The 26,030-nt window shown below is 39.6% G+C and overlaps 2 protein-coding genes across 2 annotated transcripts; one reads left to right on the forward strand and one right to left on the reverse strand.

Annotated features, from left to right (window-relative positions):
- Positions 1-8,605: 8,605 nt before the first annotated feature.
- Positions 8,606-14,341, reverse strand: LOC139881146 (chaperonin 60 subunit alpha 2, chloroplastic-like). The gene is given in 10 exon segments (XM_071865662.1): positions 8,606-8,893; positions 9,686-9,801; positions 9,804-9,885; positions 10,122-10,372; positions 10,520-10,826; positions 11,083-11,228; positions 11,321-11,528; positions 11,624-11,745; positions 13,358-13,557; positions 14,286-14,341. Coding segments are annotated over 10 exon segments (1,776 nt in total).
- A 3,188-nt stretch (positions 14,342-17,529) lies between these two features.
- On the forward strand, positions 17,530-19,074 carry LOC139881147 (uncharacterized). Its single transcript, XM_071865663.1, has 3 exons — positions 17,530-18,059; positions 18,177-18,271; positions 18,389-19,074. Exons 1-3 carry the CDS (start codon positions 17,530-17,532, stop codon positions 19,072-19,074), a joined length of 1,311 nt encoding a protein of 436 aa, XP_071721764.1.
- Positions 19,075-26,030: the final 6,956 nt, after the last annotated feature.

The following is a 26,030-nucleotide window of genomic DNA, read 5'->3' on the forward strand; positions in this document are numbered from 1 at the left end:
TAGAGAAACAATGCGATAAGTAAATTAAGATCGTGAGATCAGATAGAAGTGGAGAATTCTATGGTAGATACACTGAAGATGGACAAGCACCTGGTCCATTTGCAAGATTTCTTCAAGAGCATGGGATAGTTGCCCAATATACTATGCCTGGTTCTTCGGACCAAAACGGCGTAGCGGAAAGAAAAAATCGGACCTTATTGGACATGGTGCGTAGTATGCTTAGCAACTCCAAACTTCCTAAATCCTTGTGGACTGAAGCACTTAAGATGGCAGTGTACATATTAAATCGAGTTCCGACAAAGGCTGTCCCAAAGACACCTTTTGAGTTATTTAAGGGTTGGAAACTGAGTTTACATCATGTGCGCGTTTGGGGATGCCCGTCTGAAGTGAGAGTTTATAATCCACAAGAAAAGAAGTTGGACCCAAGGACTATAAGTGGGTATTTCATTGGATATGCCTAAAGATCTAAGGGATACATGTTTTATTGTCCATCTCATACCACTAGAATTGTGGAATCAAGAAATGCTAAATTTCTTAAAAATGACTTGATCAGTGAGAGCAATCGACCGAGGGACCTTATTCCTAAGGAAGATCATTCAGACACCCAACCTTCCACCTCAAGTTTAAGGTTGGTTGTTGTTTATAATGCCCATTCAGTTCAGCCAGCTATTGAACAACCAATTGTTGAAGTTCCACAACCTGCTGATATTGATCTAGTAGATCCAATTGTTCAGCAATTACCAGGAACTGTTGAACAACCAGTTGAGCAACATGCTCCTCAAGAGAATGTTAATACAACATTGAGAAGATCTGCTAGAATAAAGAAATCGGCTATTCCTAGTGATTATATTGTGTATTTACAATAGTTTGACTACAATATTGGAGTTGAGAATGATCCCGAAACGTTTTCACAAGCCATGGATAGTGATAAATATAATTTGTGGTACAATGCCATGAAGGAAGAGATGAGTTCTATGGCATCTAATGAAGTCTGGGATTTGGTTCAGTTACCTGATGGTGCGAAGGCCATTGGTTGTAAATGGGTCTTCAAAACAAAAAATGACTCATTGGGTAACATTGAAAGATATAAAGCTAGACTCGTTGCCAAAGGATTCACTCAAAAGGAAGGAATCGATTACACAGAGACTTTTTCTCCTGTATCTAAGAAAGATTCTATTCGTATTGTTTTGGCATTGGTTGCCCATTTTGATATGAAATTACATCAGATGGATGTGAAAACGGTGTTCCTCAATGGAGAACTGGAGGAGGAGGTTTACATGAAACAACCTGAAGGATTCCCCTCTAGTAAAGGTGAGCATTTGATGTGCAAGCTTAAGAAATCTATATATGGTTTGAAACAAACATGCCACCAATGAAGTATAAGGATCATGTAACTAGTATGGGAATAGGTCCCATCATGTGATTTGTCGTCATATGAACGATTTTGTTGTATGAAACTCTCATTCAGTTGTAATGTTGATTCTCAATTTTGGTGTACACATTTTGTTGTTTATGATAATAACATTTATCCTTGGTTCTGGAATAAACATGGGGTTTATTCATTAAGATATGTTGTCACATATAGGCTGACATTAAAGAAATAAAATGCATTGTGATACATGAAAGATATTACTCACTCTTAGAGGACATGTCGCCATGATCCATGTGTTTTGTTTCTTTTCTTTAAGCATAAAGTTTTTGTGGAATTAGTTGGATAATCCATATGATAAAAATGATGGGATCAAGTGGGAGAATGTTATTTATTTTTGTGATCCCACATTTTAGACCCACATTTTCTCTTAAAGTTGCAACTATTCAACATGAAGTTTTTCCACGCTTCGTACCCTTTCGTGACAACCGCCCATTTGGTAACTGTCTTGATGGGAGACAGGATATAAAAAAGAACGTACGTTCATTTCTGACGGGTGATGACAAGGTCTAACACAAACTCTCATATTGGGAATACATCATAAGTACGTGAGGGAATTGGGTTAGTAGCGTGTCCCCAATTTTTCTTTGATTTCAGGTTTTTCTGACGAACGTGAACAAGAACAATGGCTGGAGGTTTGTCTTTAATTGATTATGGCTTCCGCATCATGAATTTTATGTCTTACAGTGAAGACTATCCCTGCAATGGAGACTAAGCTTTGTAGGGCACACTTTGAAACCTTGCATGGATCTGTCCCTCCAGTACCAAGAAGATCTTCATATTTGGCCGGCATTGCATTGTAACCGATTTCCCAACTTGCATGTTCGGGTTTTCTACTCTACGGTATTGCCATATGTTCCTGCATTAGTTGCAATGACTTTTGCAAAAGCAAGGAGTGCCCACAATTGCTAGCCGTTACTGACTGCATATAAGAACATAGAAACCTTCAGAATAACAGCAAAATGCCCGATCCTTGACTCGATGCATTTCACTTAAAATGCCCAAGCAATTATCAAAGACATAAGGCAAGTTATCAATCAAGAGAAAAACTATAACATATTTCCCTAAAGCCCAAAAGTCTGTCATTAAATATAGTTTCCTCAAGCCTACGGTGCCTGAGCCCAGGCCCTAAGGTCAAAGCTAAGGATCCTAGTGTCCCGGCTTCAATGGACCCAAGCATTGGGGACAAGGGCACTGGTACCAAGGTCATGAGCACAGCCTCAATGGACCTAAGCCCAAGCATCGAGGACCCGGGCTTGGGCATCGAGATCCCGAGTTCGACCTCCATAATTCAAGGCGAGGGCGCTAGAGCTTGAGGCCGAGCCTCAATAGACCCAAGCTAGGGTGCAAAAGCTGGGCAAGCCTCGATGGACCTAGCCCAAGCATAGGGGTTCATTGATTGGGGTCCCTAGTATAGGTGCTGGGGTCGTAGGCCAAGGTAACCAAGGAGTTGAACATGGGCACCTAGTCCTTGGGTCTGGTTTTTGGGGACTTAGGACTATCACTTGGGCATGGCTCATGCCCAGAAGCCAGGGATACATTCCCAAGCTTGTGCCCAATTCCCCGACGATCCATGTGCAAGTTAGTAGTGCCCAAATAATAACAATCTATTTAAAAAAATCAAATCAGAATTTCTTTACAAAACAACATAAAATATCTTCCAGTTTATTTTCAAATATAAGCTGAACACTTTATTTTTCTATAAAATGACTTCTTGAATATTTTTCAAAAATATCATATTTTTTACGAAACAAAGGAAGCTAATACTTATGTTCTCTCACAAGTCTTGGCCACGGTTTGACACACTACGTCTTCAAAAAAGGTTCAAATATCACCGCACGCCTATAACGACGATTGCCGGAGGATGCTCATCGGACCAAAATAGGTAAATGCATGAACACCCATTTGCTCAAGATCCAATGACCTCAGTTTCCTTCAAACTACTCACTGAAAATTAAATTACACACAACACGATGCACACAGAATTTTGATCTCGATGAATGAGTGTAATCATCTTTATCTGAGGAAATTAGGGGATCTGAAATTTCGAGGGCTTTTTACATCTTTAGTCCTTCACGATGTGCTGAAAACAAAACATTTTTGGATCTTGCAAATCTTAATTACAGCAACTCCCTCAGGAAGATTGGCAATTCTTTCTGCATGCTTTCGTCAATGGTATGCGCGGTCGATTTCAGCCAAATCCTTCTTAGTCTGTGAAATCCTTGCCTGGATTTCAACTTTAGTAAAAGGATCAGTAACAATGATAGTTAAGTTACTACTAATGGTTACTTTTCTAGCAATGCCGAGCTGATCAGAGGTCACACAAGCGAGAGTTAGACCATTGTCTCCATAGAGAAAACTAGCACCTGGTGATATTATTACAATGTTTAATGGAACCAAAAGAACAAAAATAGCAGATTATGTGCTTTAATGATGGAAATACTCATCTTGCGGTTCGAATAACAGTGCTTCTCCAACAAAGGTTACCACGCTTTACCAGTTCACCTGTCAATAAAGCAATGTCCTGCGTGACACACTCTTTCCTTCTCCAAATCCTGGACATTGCACCACGGCTAACATTAAGCAAGCCTTCCATTTTGTGAATTGTGCACGAATGTTTCCAGTACTTGCCTGGAGATATCCTCTGCAATGATTAGCAAGGGAGGCGCTTAATTGAGTTGCCTTCTCCAGCAATGGAATCATTTTCCTTGACATCTGAAAGCTTCTGAGTAGCTACAAGGACTTTGGCCTTCTCAACCTCACGAGAGATCTAACTCAAGTGAAGAAATAATAGAAAGGGGAATCTTTTATTGAAAGATGGGTGCGCATTCGATAAGCTCAGGATCTGTTGAGTCATGCAATGGAAGACTTTATCCTTCCAGAAGGCAGACTGTAAAAATATCGAAAGCTTGCCAAAGAGTTCTTTCCACAGTTGAAGGAGACAATCATCCAACTCCATATTATCTCAAACCTAAAGCAAAATTCACCACCTTCATTCCTTCCTGAACTAGAACGAAGGTTTCAGAAGATGAGGACAACCGATAACGCAATGCTGAAGAAATTTCAATAAGAAAACAAAACCCGCCAGAACAGTATTGATATTCTTAAAAATCCTGACATGTATTATCGACAAGAAAATGCAAAAATCATCCAACTCCATGAGGTGGAATTCCAGTCCGACTGAGAACTTTTTCAAGTGTGGTGGTGGCTGTCCTGCGGAAAGACTAATATTCGTGTTCTAGTTTTCAGCATCCCTTGTCTCTCCTTTCTTAATTTCTCCACCTTTCTACTAATTGTTGGCGATATATGAAGCGAAATAGGTTTGGATACATTTAAGTATGGGTGTCAGAAAAGGGTCCAACCCATTTAAACACCCTTGCGTGTATTAGTGAAAAAAGTTGATATGACCTTGATATCAACACAACCATAATTTGCATTAGAGAAACACTCGTCATGCCTCTAGATTAGCACACCCTAAACATAACTTGCAGAGATCTTATGTATGGTACTGCAAAACGTTAATACACTCAAGATTTTTATTTTTTTTATTTTTTTATCACGAGTTGAATTTTTTTGTCTATAATCATCCCATTGCAATCAAAAACTAACTTCAGTGAGCATAATAATAAGGAGTACTTTGTGAATTACATCAAATCCATGGTGAAGAGTAATGACCAAAGCATCAGAGTAGAAAAATGAAGACAAGACTAACAATTGAATCAGGTAAGCAAGACAGGTCAGTCCAGCTTGGAATGTCAAAATAAAAAGGTTGGAACATATAAGCATTTGTCCTCCTGACCAAAAGGAGAAGTTCATAGGCAAAACTCAAGCTAAAAGAGCACAGCTCTACACATACGCCTTCAAGATAACTCTCAACTCCAATGTTGCACAAATCTAGACCAGCCAGCTCCCTCATAACTAGTACGCAGAAACACACCACCTCTCACTCTGTCCAAACGGCCACTATATTAATACCACTTCCAGCTCAACCCCGAAACAAATATAATCAGATGAACAAATAACGCCAAGATTAAAACAACAGAATCAAGAATTTCAAAAGAATTCCACACACCTAAGAGGTATCATCGTAACAAAATCAGAATCAGCTAATTTATCAGTGCCAGATTGAAGACCCTCTCGGAACCTATTTCCAACATTTTTACTTATTTCTCCACAGATCCAATGCCTACTATTTCCATTCAGATTCTGAACAGTGAACAGCGCCTCACTCTTCAATCTCAAACCAGAGAGAGTATAATTTGTAAAAGGCCATCAAGAAATTGAGCGAAAGGAAAAAGAAGAACTTGCACTGAAGGAAGCAGGCAACCCATTCTCACTTCTCAGGGGTTGTGCTCCGCAGTGGGTTGTGTTCCGCCCGCCACTGCTTGTGTCTATCCAGCCCAGCTTCACCCAGTAACAGCCGTCTCTCTTAGGCTCCCTTTCTAGCAGTCCTCTCTCGTTTGAGATACTGGCTCTGCATTAGAGGAGATTCCTGTTTTTTTTTTTCCCACCCAAAACTGTGGCCAGTATACATTTCTCGCATCCTTGCCCATCCATGTCCCATGCCACTAGAAGTTATGGCATTGTCGTCAGCCCAGCACTCACCCTACTCTCCCTTGCTGCATCCACTCAGCCCGTTGCACAGCCGGTCTCTCCCCCACTCCTGTTTGCGAGGAATTTCCCTCAGTTGATCACCCATTCGTCATCCTTTGCAGAGCTGGAGGCCGGCTGGCCAAGTCAACTTAGTCAGCTTGGCAGAGGATGATGAGCGAGGATTAAGAAAGAAGAAGCTCGTCAAACCCGTCTCTCTAGTCTCAGTTCCATCTCCTTTGCATAGCTGGTGGCTAGCTTGCCCACTGTTTGGCCAAACAGTGGGCAGGCCGGCATAGCCAGCTCAGCAAAGGATGAGCGAAGGATGCAGGAGATGATTAGGGATAGTGAGGAAGAGATGGCTGCGGCGGCCCACCCCCGTTTTTGAGGAATTTCTGTAGGTGCATCTCCTTTGCAGAGGTGGCGGCCAGTTTGCCCACTCTTTTGCAAAGGGCGAGTGGCCCTGACCAGCAGCGGGCAGTGGCAAACGGCGACATGAGCGGTCACCGCATTGCAACCGGGGTGTTTTGAGCTGACAAGAGAGAGATCACGGCGGCAGTGAACATGGAGGAGCGCTGCCGGAGGAGATGTAAACTGGGCACCAGTAGGAGAGGAAAATAGCAAAGAACTTTCCCCCTTCAGCACAACCAGCTGGTCCATAACAGCCAAGAGAACTGCGCCAGAGGGGAGAGAACTGCCTTTGCTGGGTGAAATTGTACTGAACAGACGCGCGCAGTGGAAAAGGGGACACCGAAGGTCGCCGGGACAGAACGGGCATGCATGGAGAGTTGAGTGACTGCGAGCTATGGTTTTCTTATTTATACACAAAAACCCATTCTAACTACAGCCGTTGATTTCTCTGTGATCTAATGATATGGAGCGTCAATCTTCATCTGATCAATCCAACGGTAGAAATTCATTTGATCCAACTGTGATAGATATCGGCCCTCATTGGTTAAATTTAGTAAAGGAGATTTTGTTTATTTGACAGTTGAGGTCATCAATCTTCGTCAAATAAATTTAACATTACAAATCAAATTGCCTTGTTGATCTAAATAGCACCTTTGAATTCATGATTTGACGAGTTTTTTTAATTCATGATCTGGCGAGTTTTCTTTTAGTAAGACGCTTTTGTAAATCAGATAGAGGAAAATGCATAAAACATTCTCATTGTTTCTCAACATTCAGTTTTGGTCATCTACAATATTTCATTACAATCTGCTCTTTAAGTTAGTCTCCCAACAGCAACAATTTTTCATTCAAAAGTAGACGAAATATGCTTGATCAACGCCAACCATCGACACACGATACCTATGCCTACAGCTTCTAAAACAATTTTTAGGAATTTAAAATTGTGATTCCTACAATAATTTTAGTCCTTGTATTGATTAGTTTTTAAAATATCCTCGTAGCATTGTTTATTACAATTTTTGGTATTTTAATTTCACATTAAATTTCAATGACGCTGGCTATAGTCTAAATACATTGTATAAATGTGTATAAGGGCTTTAGAGTTACTATCGATGACCTTGTTAGTAATAATTAAATGAGTTTTTTTTTAAATTACTTAATAAAGAGATTTGAGATTGGCACTCGATCCTAAACGGCCTCCCATAACTTCAATGGGTATTACGATTAATATGGCGCGGGCTTGTAAATAATATAATAATTTAAAGATTCTTCATAATTTGTCTTTAATATTTGGAGTATGAAGTAGTGAGTTAAAGCTATAGTTACAACATGTAAAAAGCATCTACTTTTTATCTAATAGTTGTTATATGACTCATAGTTATATAGATCTATGCTCAAAATGAGATGTTAAGGTTATCGCACCCGATGAGATTAATCTTAATAGGGTTTTCAATCAAATTGAGCACACCTTTACCCCACTTCTTGAAACATTTAAAATGTTTTGCTAGGGGAAATCGATTGAGATGCAGCTTAAAGTTGCTGGATCAAGCACCGTGACTGACAAAAAGGTCCTTGTTGGATTGCTGCATTCAGTCAATTCTCCGATAAAATATCTGAGGTGCCATTATTCACGTTGGCAGTTCGGAAACTTGAACCTCAAACGAAAATCGTATGCTCCCAGAGGAACTGGTCTGCTTGTCCCTCTGAATCTGAATAGTGGATACAGTCACCATAAGCTTGAAAATAGTAAAATTATTGTGATTAATTTCGACACTAACTTATACCCAGTAGAAGGCATTACATTTTCTAGTCTCAAAAGAAAGTACCAAGGCATTAGACTCCGGAGAACATCGGCTGAACAATGCGTTTTCCAACAATAGGTGTGTAAGAGAGATTTTGACGTGTTGCACAGATTGCAGAAATGTGACTGCCATTAAGCAAACCGGAGAAACTATCCAGCTTTCAATATCCAACCTTGGTTTCTTCAATTATGACGGCTGGATCTTGAAGACCAGCTAGATAAGTGAGATTACACCTCTCCAGTTCCCCGGAACATGTTATGCCCATCTTCATTTTGAGTACGCATCCATGAAGCACGGGTAATTTTTTTTATCAAGGAGAGCTCTGATTCGGCATTTATCCTGAGGAATGAAGCATCCACTCGTTCGTTTTACTTTAAGGTGTTATTCCAGGCACAAGTGGAATGGGTGGCTTGGGCTTCTTTGTTTTCTCCACCAATATTGCTTGGGTTGTCAAGACTGTCCCTGCAATGGAGACTGCGCTTTGTAGTGCGCACCTTGAAACCTTGCATGGATCTATGACTCCAACACTGAGAAGATCTTCATATTTGCCCGTCATTGCATTGTAACCAATTTCCCAACCACATGTTCGGGTTTTCTCCACTACAGTATCGCCATCTGCTCCTGCATTAGTTGCAATGGCTTTTGCTGGAGCAAGGAGTGCCTGCAATTGCAATCCGCAATTGACCACCTATAAGAACAAAGACACCTCCAGAACAACAGCAAAATGCTAGAAACTATCCTACACTCAATGCATTCCACTTAGAATGCCCAAACAATTATTGAAGACATAAGGCAGGTTATCATTCAAAAGAAAAAGTAGAACATAGTTTCCTCAAGCCCACAGGAGAGGCTGTTACACTGGTCAACTAAGAAAAGGTCGATGTAAAGAATTTGATGATCAGCAGACAGAATGCAAATCCACTCCAGAACCATTGCACACACACCCATATCAGGTAACGCCAGCTTCTGGCTTTGTCTATTTTGTCTCACATTTATTGATTTGGCAATGGCAGCTATTCCCGCCACTTAAAACTTTTATCTGACATGCAACACCACCATTCCTAAGTCTTGCTGAACATTAGATATTCAAAACGGGTTTTGTTTTAAAGGCACAATATTGTCTCAAGCTATTGATAAATAAAGTATAGACTAGTCGATAGATCTGCCTGCGCATATTCTAATACAAATGTATAGAGCACAATCAACTTAGTAAACCTGGCCATGGTTTGTCCCTGTAAATCCTCAAAGCCGCCATTAACAACGAACAACAAGAGTGACAATTTGCTAGAGAACAAAGGCACCAGAGGATGCTTGTTGGACCAAACTAGGTATGCATGAACAAAATTTGGTCAAGCGCCAACCACCTCAGTTTCCTTTAAACTACCTGCTGAAATTTAAATTACACACAAAACGATGCACACAAAGAGATGAAGCAAAAAAGTAGAAATCATACTGTTGCTACGACATCAGAACCAATCTGCTCCTCTTGATCTTCCATCTTGCTCTTTATCACAGAAATATACTCAGAAAGATGTATATAAGCTGCACCACCACCAGGTACTATTCCTCATCCATCGCAGCAAATGTAGCCTGCTTTGCATCCTCTATTCTAAGTTTACGGTCTTCAAGTTCCACCTCAGTGTGCGCTCCTACCTAAATTGAATGCACATTGCTTAGTATAAAACAGAAACAACAGTGAATCGCTTTCAGACTAGTAGGCAATACAGAATTACGAGTCTGATGAATATGTGCAATTCATTTATCTCGAGGACATTTGAGGGGATCTCAAATTCACAAGCTTGTACATCTTTAATTCTTCAAACAAGTTGCTTAAATAGACTTATATGTGAGTGAAAATTGCCTCCAGAAGAATGTGGGATTTTGCAAACCTTAATTACAGCAACTCCACCAGTGAGTTTGGCAACTCTTTCTGCAAGCTTTCGGGAATGGTATGCGCTGTCAGTTTCAGCTAAATCCTTCTTAATCTGTGAAATCCTTGCCTGGATTTCAGCTTTAGTAGAAGGATCGGCAACAATGATTGTTGAGTTACTGCTGATGGTTACTTTTCTAGCAATGCCAAGCTGATCAGACGTCACACCATCAAGAGTTAGACCCAATTCTCCAGAGAGAAAATCAGCACCTGATGTTATTACAATGTTAATGGAACAAAAAAATAGCAGAAAATGCGCTCTAATGATGGGAATACTCATACTGTTCGAATAAGAAGGCTTCTTTAAGGAATTTAAGACAGCATAAAAACAAAGGTTGCTACGCTGTACAAGTTCACCTGTCAATAAAGCAATGTCCTGCAGGACACCTTTCTTTCCTTCTCCAAATCCTGGACATTGCACAACAGCTACATTAAGCAAGCCTTCCATTTTGTTCACAACAAGTGTTTCCAATACTTGCGTTGAGATATCCTCAGCAATGATTAGCAAGGGGACACTTAATTGAGTTGCCTTCTCCAGCAAAGGAATCATTTCCTTGACATCTGAAATCTTCTGATCAGTTACAAGGACTTTGGCATTCTCAAACTCCACAAGAGATCTATCCTGGTTTGTAATGAAATGAGGCGACATATAGCCCTTATCAATCTGGCAGGAAAAAAAAAATCTGACTTAAGTGAAGACATCATCGAAGGGGAATTTATTATTAAAAGCGGTGTATGCATTCAATAAGCTCAAGATCTATTGATGCATCCAATTGGAAGAGTTTATCCCTTTAGGAGACAGAGTTTAGAAGATAGAGAGCTTGCGAAAGAGCATAAGAGATTAATAACTCTGTCCACATTTTGCAAGGGAACAATCATCCAACTCCTTATTATTTCAAACCTAAAGCAAAATTCACCACCTTCATTCCTTCTTCAACTACAACAAAGGTTTCAGAAGATGAGGATGACTCGATAGAGATTACTCCATCATGTCCAATCCTTTCTATAGCGTCAGCAATTATCTTTCCAACAAAGTCATCGTTGCCAGCAGATATTGATGCCACAGCTGCAAAATGGTGAGAAAATTACAGAATTTTGTCATGAATAGCTCATGTATTGGACAAAGCACCCAAAAAAAAAAAAAAATTCATCACTAACCTTTGATATGATCACTCCCTCTTACAGGAAAGCTCTTTTCCTTCAAAATCCTGACCAATTCCTTTACAGTCTTATCCATTCCTTTTCTTATAGAGATTGGATTAGCCCCAAAAGAAACCGCCAACAGCCCAGATTTAATCATTGCTCGAGCCAGGATAATCGCGGTGGTTGTGCCATCACCAGCCAAGTCATTCATGCGGCCAGCTACCTGGATTTATATCCATTTGAGCACAAAAACATAAAATTAAGAGTTAAGCATGAGGGCAAACTTCTGGAGAGGATTAAATATTAACCATGAATGACCTCTTGGACTAACATTGCCCCGGCATTCTCAATTGCATCTGAAAGTTCTATTGCTCGGGCAATTGTGACACCATCATTTATTACTTTCAGAGATTCGGACTCTGAGAGGACAACATTGCGTCCTGAAGTAAAGAGAAATTAAATAAATCAATTAGGCCATAATGGTAGAATCAATCCTCTAATCTGGACACAACTGGAAAAAAACATAAACCTATACTATGGTCAGTTGAGGAATACTGATCAAACAAATTTACATTTTTGGTTGCAAGGAATTTTCCAGTAAAAAGGCTTTTCTCATACCACTCTAAAAATATCAATAACATAAAAAGAAAAACAATATCCGATTGAATAGTATTGATATTCTTGATAATTCTTGACTATGCATATATCAATGAGAAGAAAATTAATAAATCATCTGGCTCCAAAAGCCAAAGTCGACACAGCATTTTTACAAGTGTAACCTTGGTTGTCCTACTGAAGACTAACATTGGACTTCTAGTTTTCAGCATCCATTGTCTCTCTTCCTTTTCAACTTTCTCCTCCTTTCTATAAAGTGTTTACAACGTATGACATGAAATGGGGTTGGATTAGACAAAAGCATGTGTGTCATAATGGGGTCAACCCATTTAAACACATTTGGGAATGTTGGTGAAAAAAGTCAATATGCTATTATCAACATGACACATTATAACCATCTACATATTGCCGTGTGACATATTGCTGCGCATGATAAACATTGTATAAATTTATATACAAGAACCTGTTTTCAAAAAAAGTCAAACATGTTATCTTACATGCTTAAAAACATGTCATCTTCAGATTTCAAGGTTGCAATAGTATTCTACATGGCATCAACACTATTATGCCATGACATGCGAGCTGCCAATTATTTTAATGAGTGCAAATGGCAAATGCTGAAATATTTTAGTAAAAAGTCTTCTTCACAACATGCTATAGAAGCAATTTATATTGTTGGGTTCAACAAGTTGGACAGTAGGAATAGTAAATAGACCAGTCAAATTGACCCCAAATGCACCTTAAATACGTATGAGTTAGTAAGTGTACTTCCAGAAAAGGTTTAGCGAAACACTTGTCATGCCTCTAGATTAGCATACCCTAAACATAGGTTGCGAAGATCTTATGTATGGTACTGTACAATATCCATATATTGAAGAAATTTCTTCTTCTAACGAGGGGACCATGTTCTGTCTATAATTATCTTCCATTGCCACCAAAACAACTAACTTGTGTGTATGCGGTGTCAATTAACTATCTTCCGTGAATAGGATAGATAAGAATACTCCGTGTATTACTTCTAGTCCATGGTGAAGAATAAGGGCCAAAGGAACCAAAAAAGAAACCGAAGAAAACAATAAAACAGCAATCAGGAAAGCAAGGCAGGTTAGTCAGCTTGGAATGTAGGAATTAAAAGTCCGGAACGTCTAGCATTGTCCCCTTGACAAAAGGAAAAGTTCATACACTAAACTCAGGCTAAAATACCGCAATTCTGCACATACGCCATCAAAATAACTCTCAACGCCAATGTTGCACAAAACTAGACCAGCCAGCTCCCCGACAACTAATAAGCAAAAACACAATATCTCTCCCTCTGTCCAAAATACTAATTCCAGCTCAACCCCATAATAAATAAATAATTAGATGAACAAATAGTTCCATGATTAAAATGACAGAAACAGGGAATTTCAGAAGAAGAAACAGAAGAGCTCCACAAACCTCTAGGTCCGATGGTAACAGAGACAGCATCAGCCAATTTATCAATCCCAGATTGAAGAGCCTCTCTGCATTCCTTGCCGAAAGATACCCTCTTTGGACCCGCTCTCACCACGAAGTTCCCAACTTTCTGCCGGTTCCTCCATAGACCCAAAACCCTCCTGCTTCCACTCAGATTCTGGACAGGGAACAGCGCCCAAATTCTTCAATCTCAATCCGAAGAAGTATAATTCGTAAAAGGGCATGAAGGAATCGAGGGAAAAAAGAAGAAAGTCAAAAAAGGAACTCACCCGAAAGAGCAGATTCGGAGGGAGGATTGAAGGTGTCGTAAAGGAGGAGGCGGACATTCTCAGGGGCGGTTCCTTCCTGGGTTTTTCGAGGGGTTTAAGGCTTTTAACGTTGGGGGCCGCTAATTCCCACCCTCCCGTTAGCTTATTCACGCCCTTAATAAAGATTAAAATGGCAAAAATAGCCCTAGGTGATTCCGATAAGCCGCGAGGAGGGCAAAGCAGGCGCCGGCCGCGACGATGAGGAGGCGCGCTTCGAGGACCGGCGGCGAGGAGAGAGGGGAGAAGGAGGGGCAGAGACAGGATGGGTGGAGTTTTACGCGATATGGAATTTCATTTAATCAAAAAAACGAAAAGAAATTGTAGGATGATTACAAGGTAAGTGAAAGTCTGGCAAATAATGATATATAACCAACATCATTTAGTGTGAAAAGAATTAGTTTGTTGTTGTAGGTATTTTAAACCTGCAAATTAGCACGTGCATGGATTCTAGCCAGCACAAAACAAAGGAAATGTGGATGGATTGCCCTGAAACATGCTGCCCTGCAATCGATTGCCCCGAAGTGGTCTAGCCCGTGATGGGCTGTCCCTGGTTAGGCTGGGCCTGAACTCTTGGTTCCTGGTCCATGATGTGTTCTTGTTACACAGTCGACTCCTCTGGACTTCTTCCTTTAGAAGTCGATGAATGCTCCTTAGCCATGATATCAGTGAGGAAGAAAACGGTAAGAAGTAAATTGTTTGTATTTTTTTTTGGAAGTGTTTAGATACTGATTCCTACTGGCGTACTACCTTTTTTTTTGCAAGTTTAGTGTTCCCACAACAACGGAGGTAAAAAAAAAAAAAATGGAGGGCAATAAGAAGGTGCGCAAGCTAGATAAAAAAAACGCTCGCTCTAATATTATATCACAAGTTAAGATGAAAGCGAGAAAAGGGTCGTGAATGGAAGTTAATGATGATTATATTTCTTTAATCTATGAGGATCAGATCTAATCCTAAGTTGATTCAACTAATCAATTACAATCAAAATAAATCTTCAGCATCTCTTGAAAATATTCTCCCAAATCAACATTATATCTTCCAATAGAGTGGAGCTTAACTCAATTTTTAAATTTTCCAAATCGAACTCCAATCCCAAAAATCTTATTTTTGAATATCAAATTCCCCTCCGACAAAATTAAATAAATAAATAAATAAATATCAAATTTCCCAAACTCCACTGGACCTCTTCCTTTAAATTAAACCCTAGTCGCCGCTCACTTCCATATCGGGGCCACATGATCTTCTCCTTTCTCTGGAAGTTTGGAACCCAAGCCCTGGACGCCACAGCGTCTCCTTCAATTCGCTCTGAGCTCGTCGATTCTCTCAACCGACTTGGGAATCTGGGTGTTCACGGAACAGATCACACACTCGAGCTTGTCGGATCGCTCCACACTACCGTGATCACAACCGTCGGTATCCATGGGATGGTGTTGTTGGAGAATAACATGCAAATGCTTTTATGAAAACATTATAGCGTCATAAGAGCGGGTAGTCCCACAAATAAAAAATGAACATTGGAGCGTATAGTCCCACAAATAAAAAAGGATTGCGTGATCTTCGAGATTATTTTCCATTTCTGAGATGTCACAAATTTCAAACACGGATTTTCTATTTGTGTTTTGATACTTTTATCAATATCTTTTCCTTAATTTTGTTATTATATTTCAGTAATTTGGTTATTTTCTAGATGGCGACTTTTTTATAAATAGGTGCCTAAGAAATTGTAATATGCACTTCTTTTAAGCATAACTTTAGGTGCCTAAGAAATTGTAATTGTAATATGCATTTCTTTCAAGCATAACTTTCTCTACGTCATTCGAGCTCTTCGATCCGCTAGGTCCTCGACAAGAAAGCATGAAAGGAAAGCATACTTCGATCGGAGAATACAGAGAAGCGATCGGAGAATACAGGGAAGCGATCGGAGAATACAGAGAAGGGAAGTTACAAAATGGAGGACAACATTTGGACCACTAGCCCCGTCTGCTTGAGCTTCAATGATGATTTGCAATGCTATCCGTGGCATTTCGTCATTTCCGCACGGTATGCGCACCGTAAATGGTGATTGGCGTGCTGGCTGAGATGATGGATTGCCACGGAAAGCATTGCAAATTTGTCTTTCCTCTCTCTATGAATTTGAGATGCAGTGCAGGGTGGAAGGCTGTGGCCTTGAAGGAAGATTAGAAGATGATTTCACTTGCCATTGTTAATGGGTATGTATGTACACATGTATGATAATGTCCATATCTATTTATGAATTTATGAATCTGAATCCGAACTCCTGTGCACCTGGATGGGAATGACCACTATATGTCTCTTATGAATTGTGCACCTAACTTTGGATTTACGCACGCATGTGCACAGGAACGAAGGAAAGCTGGTGCAACTCGTGGTCGCAAAGGTTTGTAAATTCTCTTAAACTCAAAAAAGAATTTAACGAATTTTGCCACAAAATTTTCTGTCGGCTACAAAACATTTGTGAACAATTCTCTTGAATGACTGAACCCAACTCTTTTTTTTTTTTTTTTTTTGGGGGGGGTGGGGGGGGGGTGGGGGGACTTATTTATAAATCTCAGATTCCCAAGTTTTTTTGTGAAAAACTTTTACCTTCAGTCAATATCCTGGTCAATATTAAGGAGGTATCTTGGGGGATGACGTGATGCAGCCACTTTCTTCGGTCGCCTTCTCCTCTGCCTCGAACCCTAAGCCTTAGATGCCTCCAGCTCGCGCCATAGCCTCTCCTTCGATTCGCTAGGCTCTGTCGTCCGTCGGATGTCGGAGAAGGAGTAGTGGGATGAAGGGGCAGAGCGAACGAGAAAATATTGGCTATAGCTCAGATGTAGCGGCGATGGCGGCATGGTTCGTGAGACGACAAGCTCCGTTGTCCGTCGGTGAAAGAGCAAAGGGCAGTGCAACGGGCGAGAGTTGGATGAAAAAAGTACAGACAGAAAAAGTCCCATGCTTCCATTCAAATTAATTGTGGGAGAGGAGGATCTCTGGTGGGGTCCGACTAATTTGTCAATATTTCCTCAACTTAATTTCTACATCAATATAATCTACGTCAACATTAATATTCCTCTGCTTAATTTTTGTAGAGAGGAGAAATCTACGTCAACATCAATATTTCCTCCACCTAATTAATATTGACGCTGGAGAAGGTATGAGGTAGGTAGCCGGGAGTATAACAGTGGCGTGGCCGCCTACTATATTTCATGAGAGCGTAGAGTTTGTCCCACGGCGGTCGCAGCCCCTTCTTCGCTCGCCTTTCTCCTCTTCCTGGAACCCTAGATTTAGACGCCTCCAGCTCGCGCCACAGCCTCTCCTTCGAACCGTTAACCGACTTGGGAATCTGGGCGTTCACGGAGCTTGTCGGATCGGAGCGACAAGAACGCCACTGTGATTACAACTGTTAGGTTTCCATGGGTTGGGTGGTGCTGGCTAGCAAAACATCTCTTTCTCAGCTGATGATGGTGCGGTGAAGGAAAATTAAAAACGAAAACGACAAGTGACGGAAAAGAGAAAGGAAGTGGGAGAATGTTTTCTCTGTTCATTAATTGTCTTTGTACAATTACATTGGTCCTATTTTGTAATCCAGAAGATGAAAGGAAAATAGGAAATAATATACAGTAAATATACAGAGAATATGTAAAGAATTATATCTTTCCTATACATCAAGAAAATCACGGATTTACTCCATAATTAGAATCGGTGCCAGAACGAGAATCTTCGATCATATCTCCAACAACAAGCTTCGAGCTCTGCGATTTAGGTCGTCGACGAGAGAGCATCGAAGGAAAGCATACTTTGATCGAAGAAAACAGAGAAAAGAGAGAAGGCTAAATACAAACAAACATGAGTATGAGTGCCTTGTCTCTACGGCTAGCTGCATACGCCTCAAGATTCCAGAAGGGAAAACTGAGCGTGCCCCCTCGGAAGTACGACGTGTTCCTGAGCTTCAGGGCCGGAGATGCTCGCACCTGCTTCGCGGATTTCCTCTACAAAAGCCTATCAGCAACTGGGCTCCACGTGTTCAGAGACGACGCCAGCAATCAGCAGACTGGCCCAGAGGTTCTCCAGGCCATCAGGACTTGTAGGATCGTGATCCCCATCATCTCCCAACGCTATGCGCAGAGTAAACGGTGTCTCCGCGAGCTCACCGAGATTATGGATTGCCGCACAAAGCACGGCATATCAGTCTTCCCTGTATTATATAAAGTGAACGTTGCTGATTTAGGTCGCCAATGCGGTAACTTGCGTAAATTTGAAGAGGCTTTATGTGAACATGAGATGCAAAGCAGGCGAGAAGAAGTGCAAGAATGGGTGGAGGCCCTGTGTTCTCTAACGAGGATTAGAGGATGGATGTCACAGGCCATTGCTAATGGGTATTTATGTCTGCCTGTATCTACGTATCTGAATTGGAAACCCTGTTCACTTGGATGGGAATGATCTGTAGGTCTAACTTTGTTTTATATCCTTAATATGCGCGTGCGTGCGTGCAGGCATGAAGGAAAGCTGGTGAAAATGGTTGTCGCAAAAGTTTCGAGTGAAGTAGAGATGAGCTGGATCGAACGGTGTTCCTTGTTCATAGAATCAGGTATATTCCAGTTCCAGTACCGTTTGAGGCATTCTCTGAATATAGAGAAGCCCCACCCTTGACTGGTTTCTTTGCTTTTTAAAATTATTCCTGATTCGTAGTCATCATCACTTGCAGCGATTCGTTATTTTTTGGAGAGGAAAAGAAGAGAAAGTAAATGCCAAGTCTTCTTGAGCTTCCGTGGTGCTGATACTCGATATAACCTTGCTGCTTTCCTCTACACTAGTCTTGTGGCAGAAGGAATCCAAGTTTTTAATGATGACGATCCGTCCCTTATAGGTAAAGATTGTGTTCATGAGATACGTAATGCTATCGACCATTGCAAAATATCCATTCCAATTCTCTCAAGCAATTATGCATCCTCCCCATGGTGTCTTAAGGACTTGGCTCAAATGGCCGAATGCAAGAGGACAAAAGGGCAAATGATATTGCCCATCTTTTATAAGGTGGACACGTCGCATGTGCGAGACATATCACATTCGTTTGGAAAGTACATGCTTAGACATAAGGAGCTGGTCGATGAAATTACTTATGAGCGGTGGGAGCAAGTTCTTAGGGAGATTGGGTGCTCCAAAGGATGGGTGTCAGAGAATATTGCCAATGGGTACGTTTACTTTCTTCATTCTCCCCAAAACCTTAACTGGACAGAACTACTTATACCTCCTAGAGCGTATTTCAATTTTATTTGGGTGGCAATTGGCAGGCATGAAGCGGTACTTGTCAAAGAGGTGGTGAAGGAGGTTTCGAGGTTGTTGGACAATCCCCGAGCACATGATCCCCTGTCCCCATCTACTGAATATTGACTCAATGACAACAGGATTTCCCTTGCCGATCAAAAAGTGTCATCCTTTATTGTTTATAATTTGCATAAATTTTGCTAAGACTCTCGAGGATTTGTTTTGGTGTTAAGAAGCATGTTTCGTACATTATGCTGTGTAACGTGTTTATCTAGCATGTCGTTTTTGGATTCAAATGTGACACGATTGATGGATGTCTTGTGTTTGGATTGGACAAGTCGGCTCTGTTGTAGAGAGTCCAGTCAGCTTAATTAGTTGTTTGAAGTTGCTCTAAAGGATTTTCTAATTAAGTGTGGTACATCTTCCCTACCATACCTAGTCGAAAGGTCTGCTCGTTCCGACGACCGTAAAGCAAGAGGAGAAAATGAAAATGGGAAAACAGTTGCAATTTGCATCAACATAACTTGAAATATACTGCAATGTGCTGGATCACTGGAAGAGAATTTCTCCGTGTTTTTTATTAGCTTTTTTCGTCTTTTCTAAAACTAGAATCTGATCATGCACGCATGGAAAAAGAAGCCATCTTCATACCTGGCTAACGTTGTTGAGAGGGGCTTCTTGATATGAACTTTTTCATCGGAAGAGAGAATGCAATGATTAGATCTGTTCAAGGATTTAGTATGTCGATCTCAATATGACTTGTTGCAAAAGTTGTAATTGTTTATTGCCATTAATGAGAAGAATCCCAGGAAGAGCCACACCTGAGTGTGTCCGGCTCCTTCACAGCTCCTTCAATCCTCCCTCAGAGGCAGATTTTCTGGTAAGTTCCCCCTTTTCTTTTGTTTTCCCTCAATATGTTCGTGTCTTTTTATACGAATCATACTCTTTGGATTGAGATGGAAGAATTGAGCGCTGTTCACTGTTCATAATCTGAGTGGAAATAAGAGGGGATCGATAAATTAGCTGATGCTGCTTTTGTTACTATAGGAACAAGAGGTGTGTGGATTCTTTTATTTCTTCTTCTGAAATTGCTGTTTCTATCATTTTAATCTTGAAATCATTTGTTCATGTGATTATCTATCTATTTTGCGGGGTTGAGCTGGAATTAAATTAATTTGGCGGCTGGTTTGACAGAGTGAGAGATAGTGTTTTTGCTTATTAGTTATAGGGGAGTTTGCTGGTCTAGTTTGTGCGACATAGTGGATTTTGCTGGTCTAGTTTGAAATAGGAGAGTATTGAATCTATGGAGAAACGGTCAGAACATTGGAAACTTTGTGGTAAAAGCCAGATCGAAAATGTATTTTGGCAGGGAATGCAGATAAGCTCTTCCATCTTGTTGCGATAGGGCAAGCGATTGAACAATAATATAGACAGAAGAATAAAATAAAGCAGACACCGAATTTACATGATTCGATCGTAAAGACTACTCCACGGGAGAGCAGCGAATTTCACTATACATCAAGCGATACAAAAAGATTACACACTCGAGTTACTCAAACACTCTCTCAGTATTTTCCAAGCCCCAATTACACTCAATAACACACACAATGTTTAGCCCCAAAGAAACAATTTCTCAATCTCATAAAGGAATTACACGCAAATTTTTACTGATTTAATTGGCTACAAACAGCCAATTAAATCCATCGCAAGTGAGATCCTTATTCTTTTGCCAACTTCTCATAGGATTTTATTTCCTAACTTAAACGATTTTATCCAAAACATATATTTGTATATTTTAAACAAAATCCACGTCTTAATCAAAGTTGGACTTTCCTATTTTAGTGGCCAAATTCTCCAATGCAAATTCAAACTTTGGGAAATTGATCTTCGGATCTTCTTTGCTCAATTTCGAACATCCGTAATATATTTAATTCGGAATATTCGGAATTTCACATTGGACTTAAACTCGAGATATATTTTAACACATCTCGAAGTGATAAATTAGCTTATGTTGTTTCTGTTACCATAGGACCGAGAGGTGTGTGAATTCTTTTATTTCCTCCTCTGAAATTGCTATTTCTGTTATTTTAATCTCGGAATCATTTGTTCATTTGATTATCTATCTATTTTGGAGGTTAAGCCAGAATTGGATTAATTTGGTGGCCAGATTGATAGAGTGAGAGATATTGTGTTTTTGCGTAAATTACCAACTCCTTTAAATATCACCACTGCTGGACGAGAAAGTCCTTTTATCGAGTCAACTAAAATAACGACAAAAGAGTAACACAAAACTTACATAACCTCGAAGCACACAATTCCAATACCTTCACAAATGACAATAACTACTTGGATATGGCACTCTAAATGTAAGCTAGCTGCTGTCAAGATGCTTGTTTTCTTAATTTCATTAACAACTAATCATAAACGTAATGATTGCAGTATAAATTTTTTTGGGTAAAAAATTCCAATATAATTGGAAGTGGAACTTTTGTTATAGTAAATACGAAATGATGAACCTACGCTACGTTTGTCAAAAAAAAAAAAAAAGAATGTGAAAATGCTTAACAAAGTGATTTTATATAATGGGAATATTAGTAGCTAGCTAAACTAATATTTGATTGTGGGCGGTTGGAGGCAGAAGAATAGGATATTGAAATGCCATGCACATTCCTATCTAATAGTTTAATCTTTCAACAGGTTACACCATGTTCAACTTCAATAGTCGTTGCTCAAACATAAATCATAAAATGTCAATTCTAAATGCATGGATAATTATACATCTATTTTGTACAAATGTTATTAGCTTAAAACCAAGATTGCTTCTCATTTTGGAATCATGGCAAGTTTTTGTCATGACATGGCGCACGTGCTGCCAAGTGCATAAAAGGTGTGCTTTGGACTTGGGAGTGATGTTAATGTTCAAAATGGACTCCTAGAAGATCACTTTTAGATCGTTAAGCTCCCATTTTTATCTGATTATTGTGCAGTTTATCTGGTGTTTGAATAACATCATTTCTAGCTGGTAATCGTAATTTTGCATTTCTCTCACTAAAATGCTTTTCCATTGTGGTAGACATGGCAAACTGATCAAATTGGTGGCTGAGGTGGTCGTGAAAAAGCTGAAGACAAAACATAGACCAGAGCCTGAAACATTTAATTGGAATTGACTATTGAGCTGTAGTAGTAAGGAAATTGTTAGATATCGACTTTGGTGATGTGCGGTTCAGTCAAATTTATGGCATTGGGGGTATCTGTAATAATACTCTCGCTGGGGTCGTCTTCAACCCTCTCCCTTCTCATTTTGCGAAGTGTTGTTTCCTTAAAGATTTTCAAGTGAGGTCATCAAGAAATAATGACGTAGTTGAACCGTTGGCTGTTCATGGAGGAACAAGGAGCATTGACGAAATTGAAGATGGAATGAAGAGGATTGGCAAAGCACTTTCAAATAACAAAGTACTTGTTATACTTGATGATGTTGATGACAGCAAACAGTGGAGAAGTTGGTTGGAAAGGTACTTTGTATTCGGGAAGTAGAATATTGATTACAACCATAAACAATGATTTTGTGTTTTTTTTTTTTTTTTTGGGTCGGAAACCATAAACAAGGATGATCTGCAGAACTTCAGATTATGAAATGGAGGTGATGAGTGATGATTCCGCGTTTGAATATTTTAGTAGACATGCATTTAACAGACTTTGCTTCGTATGATTATGAGGGTCTTTGAAGAACAATCGTGTTTGTTGTTGGGAGACTTCCTTTGACTCTAGAAGTAATGGGTTCGTTCCTCTCCCGCCACGGAATGAAAGAACTATGGAATGAGACATTGAAAAAGTTAGAAAAAGTACCTCCAGAAGATCCTTTTCAAAAGTTAAAAGAATAGCTATGATGCCTTCATTGACGTCTAGCGACAAATTTTTCTCGATATTGCTTCTCTTTTGTAAGTGAGGATAAGACGAGTGCAATTTATGTGTGGGGAGTTGGAGATTCTTCCGCATAATGAAGTTGCTGTCCTCGGCAGCAAGTCTTCGGTAAAGATTGTGGAGAATAATAAGTTTTGGATGCACAATCAATTCAGATCTTGGAAGGGAAATTGCTAATCAAGAAAATCAAACAAATTCCAGAGAGATGAGTAGGATAAGGATTTGCAAGGAGATTGTTGATGCAATAAGAACAAAGGAGGTGATGCACTAAGAACAAAAGAGGTATTCTCGAGAGATTTGATAGTTTCTCCAGTTGAAATTCCTCTACGCTGCGTCAGGATGCTTTTTTCCTTTCTTCTTTTTGCCATTTTAATGTTTTTCCTTTGAAATAGAATACTAAATGCCACTCATTTGTTGCTTTCATTTGTAGATGAACAACGTTGAAGCACCGGATATTGATTAACGCAAAAATCATCCTAAAGTCATTATTAGATTGAGAGGTTTAAATGGCCAAAATACCTCTAGTCAAATTGGGGGAATCTTTGTTGGTAATTTAGGGGCTGTTTGGCAACTTGCCAAATAGTGTTTGTTTCTATTATTTTGTTTTTGGAAGTAGATTTGGAACTGAAATGCGTTTGGTAAAATTTTTGTTCTCGGGAACAAATTTCTATTTTTTTGTTCCTAGAGGTAGATTTGGAACAAACCGAAAAAAAAAAAAAATTGATTCTTGTTCCCAAGAATAATTCTAGAATCAAGCACCTATTTTCTCTTTTTTTTTTTTTTCTTGTTATTCTTCCTTCTTTTTTCTTCTTCATCTGCTACCATTGCCGCAGTTGCCATCCACTGTTGTCCACTGCCCATTGCTGCTAGTTGCCAGTAATTGGTTCGGTGAGCTCGCTAGAGGCTCGCTAGGCTAGAGTGAGGTCTGGCGAGGCTCGCTCAGCCCTAGCGAGGCTCGCCCAGCTGCTAGTGAGGCTTGGTCGACAACGCTTGGGTGAGGTCGCTGGCCCTCGTCTAGCCAGTTGCAGGTCATCCCAAAGTTGGCGACTGGCCACTTGAAGAAGAAGAATAGGAGAAAGAAAGGAAAAAAAGAAAAGAAGAAAAAAGAAAAAGAAAAAAAGTAATAAAATTATTTAAAAATTAAAAAAATGATTTGGATAGAAATTTTGAGCACAGTACCAAACTCAATTCTATTCTAGGAATTGAAATTTTTAATAGTTACCAAATGGTTTAAAATGCTTAAAATTATTCTTGGAAACAGAGTACAAAATAATCATTTCTAATAGGAAATTGTTTCTGGGAATAGAAGCGTAATCAAACGCATCCTTAGAGCATCATCTTACTGAATTAAGATGATTTTTTGGAGTCATCCTTCTCAATGTCTAAGCCAACCAATATGCACTTAAAAGAGTGCGGTCCTATGATTTGAAACTATGGAACTTCATCAAGGTGTATGATATACTTTTTTCTGTTATATATTCTTTGATAGTACTATTTGACTCTTCATCCATTAAATATTGCATTAATTGTGACAGATGGCAAAAAAAATGAATATTCTATCTCTTAAAAGTTCTAAAAGAATAATCGGAACACAAGACTTCCATGGCTGCCTGAATTTAAAGGCGCTTATTTTGGAGGATTTTTCCAATATGAGGAGAATTGATGTCTCTATTGGGAAGTTGAAGTGACTAATTGACTTGAACATTTTGTTTGCCACTGTCTTCAAAGTTTGCATGAAGAATTCAGGACCTAGTGAATTTAGAGCACTTCATCGGACAATAATTTCATAAAGTGAAGAAACTCTCATATTCAATACGGAAGTTGAAGTCATTACACGAGGTGCACTTTTCAACTAATCTTGCTCTTTATTCTAGAAAATTTGTGGGAGTTACCCGGTGTTGTTATTGAAAAGCTTCAAGACCTGGAATCCTTTCAAGTCACTAGTCCCTATATACAAGGTCACTACCTTACAGAATTCGAAGTTAGCCCCATCTAAAAATTCTAAATCTATCACTTACTAGGGTTAGTGAAGTTCCAAAAACCTCAGCATGCTTCCTTCCTTGCAAAGATTAGAATGGATTGCATGTCATTAGATTCAAAAGTTGTTGGCGCTCCCAACAAGTTTAACCCACCTAAAATTGGAATCTGCATTGTTGCAAGTAGTCTCGGATCTCTTGAACTTGACTAATTTGGCTAAGTTGTATCTAGATGATAGAGGAGAAAGAGGTAAACATTGCACGTGTGGGTTTCTGTGGATTGAGAGGTTTCCAACATGACTAAATTGAACTTGAGGCTTGACAATGTCAGAGCTGCCACTCTTCAGCAAACCTTTATGCAACTTCCCTTGTCTTTGCAAAAGCTAGGCCTTAATGATTTCTGTCTAATTGCGTCACTCTATCCGGACATGAGTTGTCACATTTAGAGCTCTTTAGAGTACGAAGGCATGTATATGAATTCGATGGGCTTCAACTTCCACATTTGAGGGAGTCTTTTTTGCAAAAGTGTTGCCTCCTCGAGACATTTAGGCTATGAAGCATGAGAAAGCTGAAAAATGTTTGAGTGAGCCTTTGTGCTTGCTTGATCACATCCAGTTTTGTCAGGTTTTCGAATCACTAGAGGCATTGTCTCATGTATATTGCAAGTCCTCTAGGGAAAAATGTTTTCTACTTTTGAAAAGTGAAAAGCATTTTCCTCATCTCTCTTATCTCACATATCTACAAATCCTCACTTTCTCCTCCCCTTTCTTTTTATTCTTTTCTCTTTTTATTCAAATTATTTCTTAATTTTCTTTTTATTTTTTAATTTGAATTATTTTTAATTTCCTTTTTTTTTTCTTTTCTTTGTCTCCCATCTTCTTCTTTCTTGATTAGTCATTGGCTGTCGCCAGGTGAACTTTGAGCTCATCAATCTCAAGCTCGTGCTCGTAAATTTGGCGAGCCTCGAGCTTGACGCTAGCGCTTGGCAATTTGGGGAGCGGCGAGCCTCGTGCTTGTCGGCAAGCTCGAGGTTTGCCGGTGGCCGGTCGTGAGCTATCGCCGTGGCCAGCGATTGGCCAAGAAAGAAGGAGATGGAAAACAAAGAAAAAAGAAAAGAAAAGGAAAAATGAAAAAAAAAATTAATAATAGATTTTAAAAATTAAAAATAATTAAAAATAATTTTTT

The sequence above is a fragment of the Rutidosis leptorrhynchoides genome, unplaced genomic scaffold (assembly GCF_046630445.1).
Source record: "Rutidosis leptorrhynchoides isolate AG116_Rl617_1_P2 unplaced genomic scaffold, CSIRO_AGI_Rlap_v1 contig118, whole genome shotgun sequence".
NCBI lineage: Eukaryota > Viridiplantae > Streptophyta > Magnoliopsida > Asterales > Asteraceae > Rutidosis > Rutidosis leptorrhynchoides.

Bases quoted from the DNA above. Each gene is read 5' to 3' on its own strand.
- LOC139881147 (XM_071865663.1), top strand. From the start codon at position 17,530: ATGAGTATGAGTGCCTTGTCTCTACGGCTAGCTGCATACGCCTCAAGA. The intron at 18,060-18,176 runs GTATTTATGTCT...GCGTGCGTGCAG, and splicing joins TCACAGGCCATTGCTAATGG to GCATGAAGGAAAGCTGGTGA. The intron at 18,272-18,388 runs GTATATTCCAGT...CATCACTTGCAG, and splicing joins TTCCTTGTTCATAGAATCAG to CGATTCGTTATTTTTTGGAG.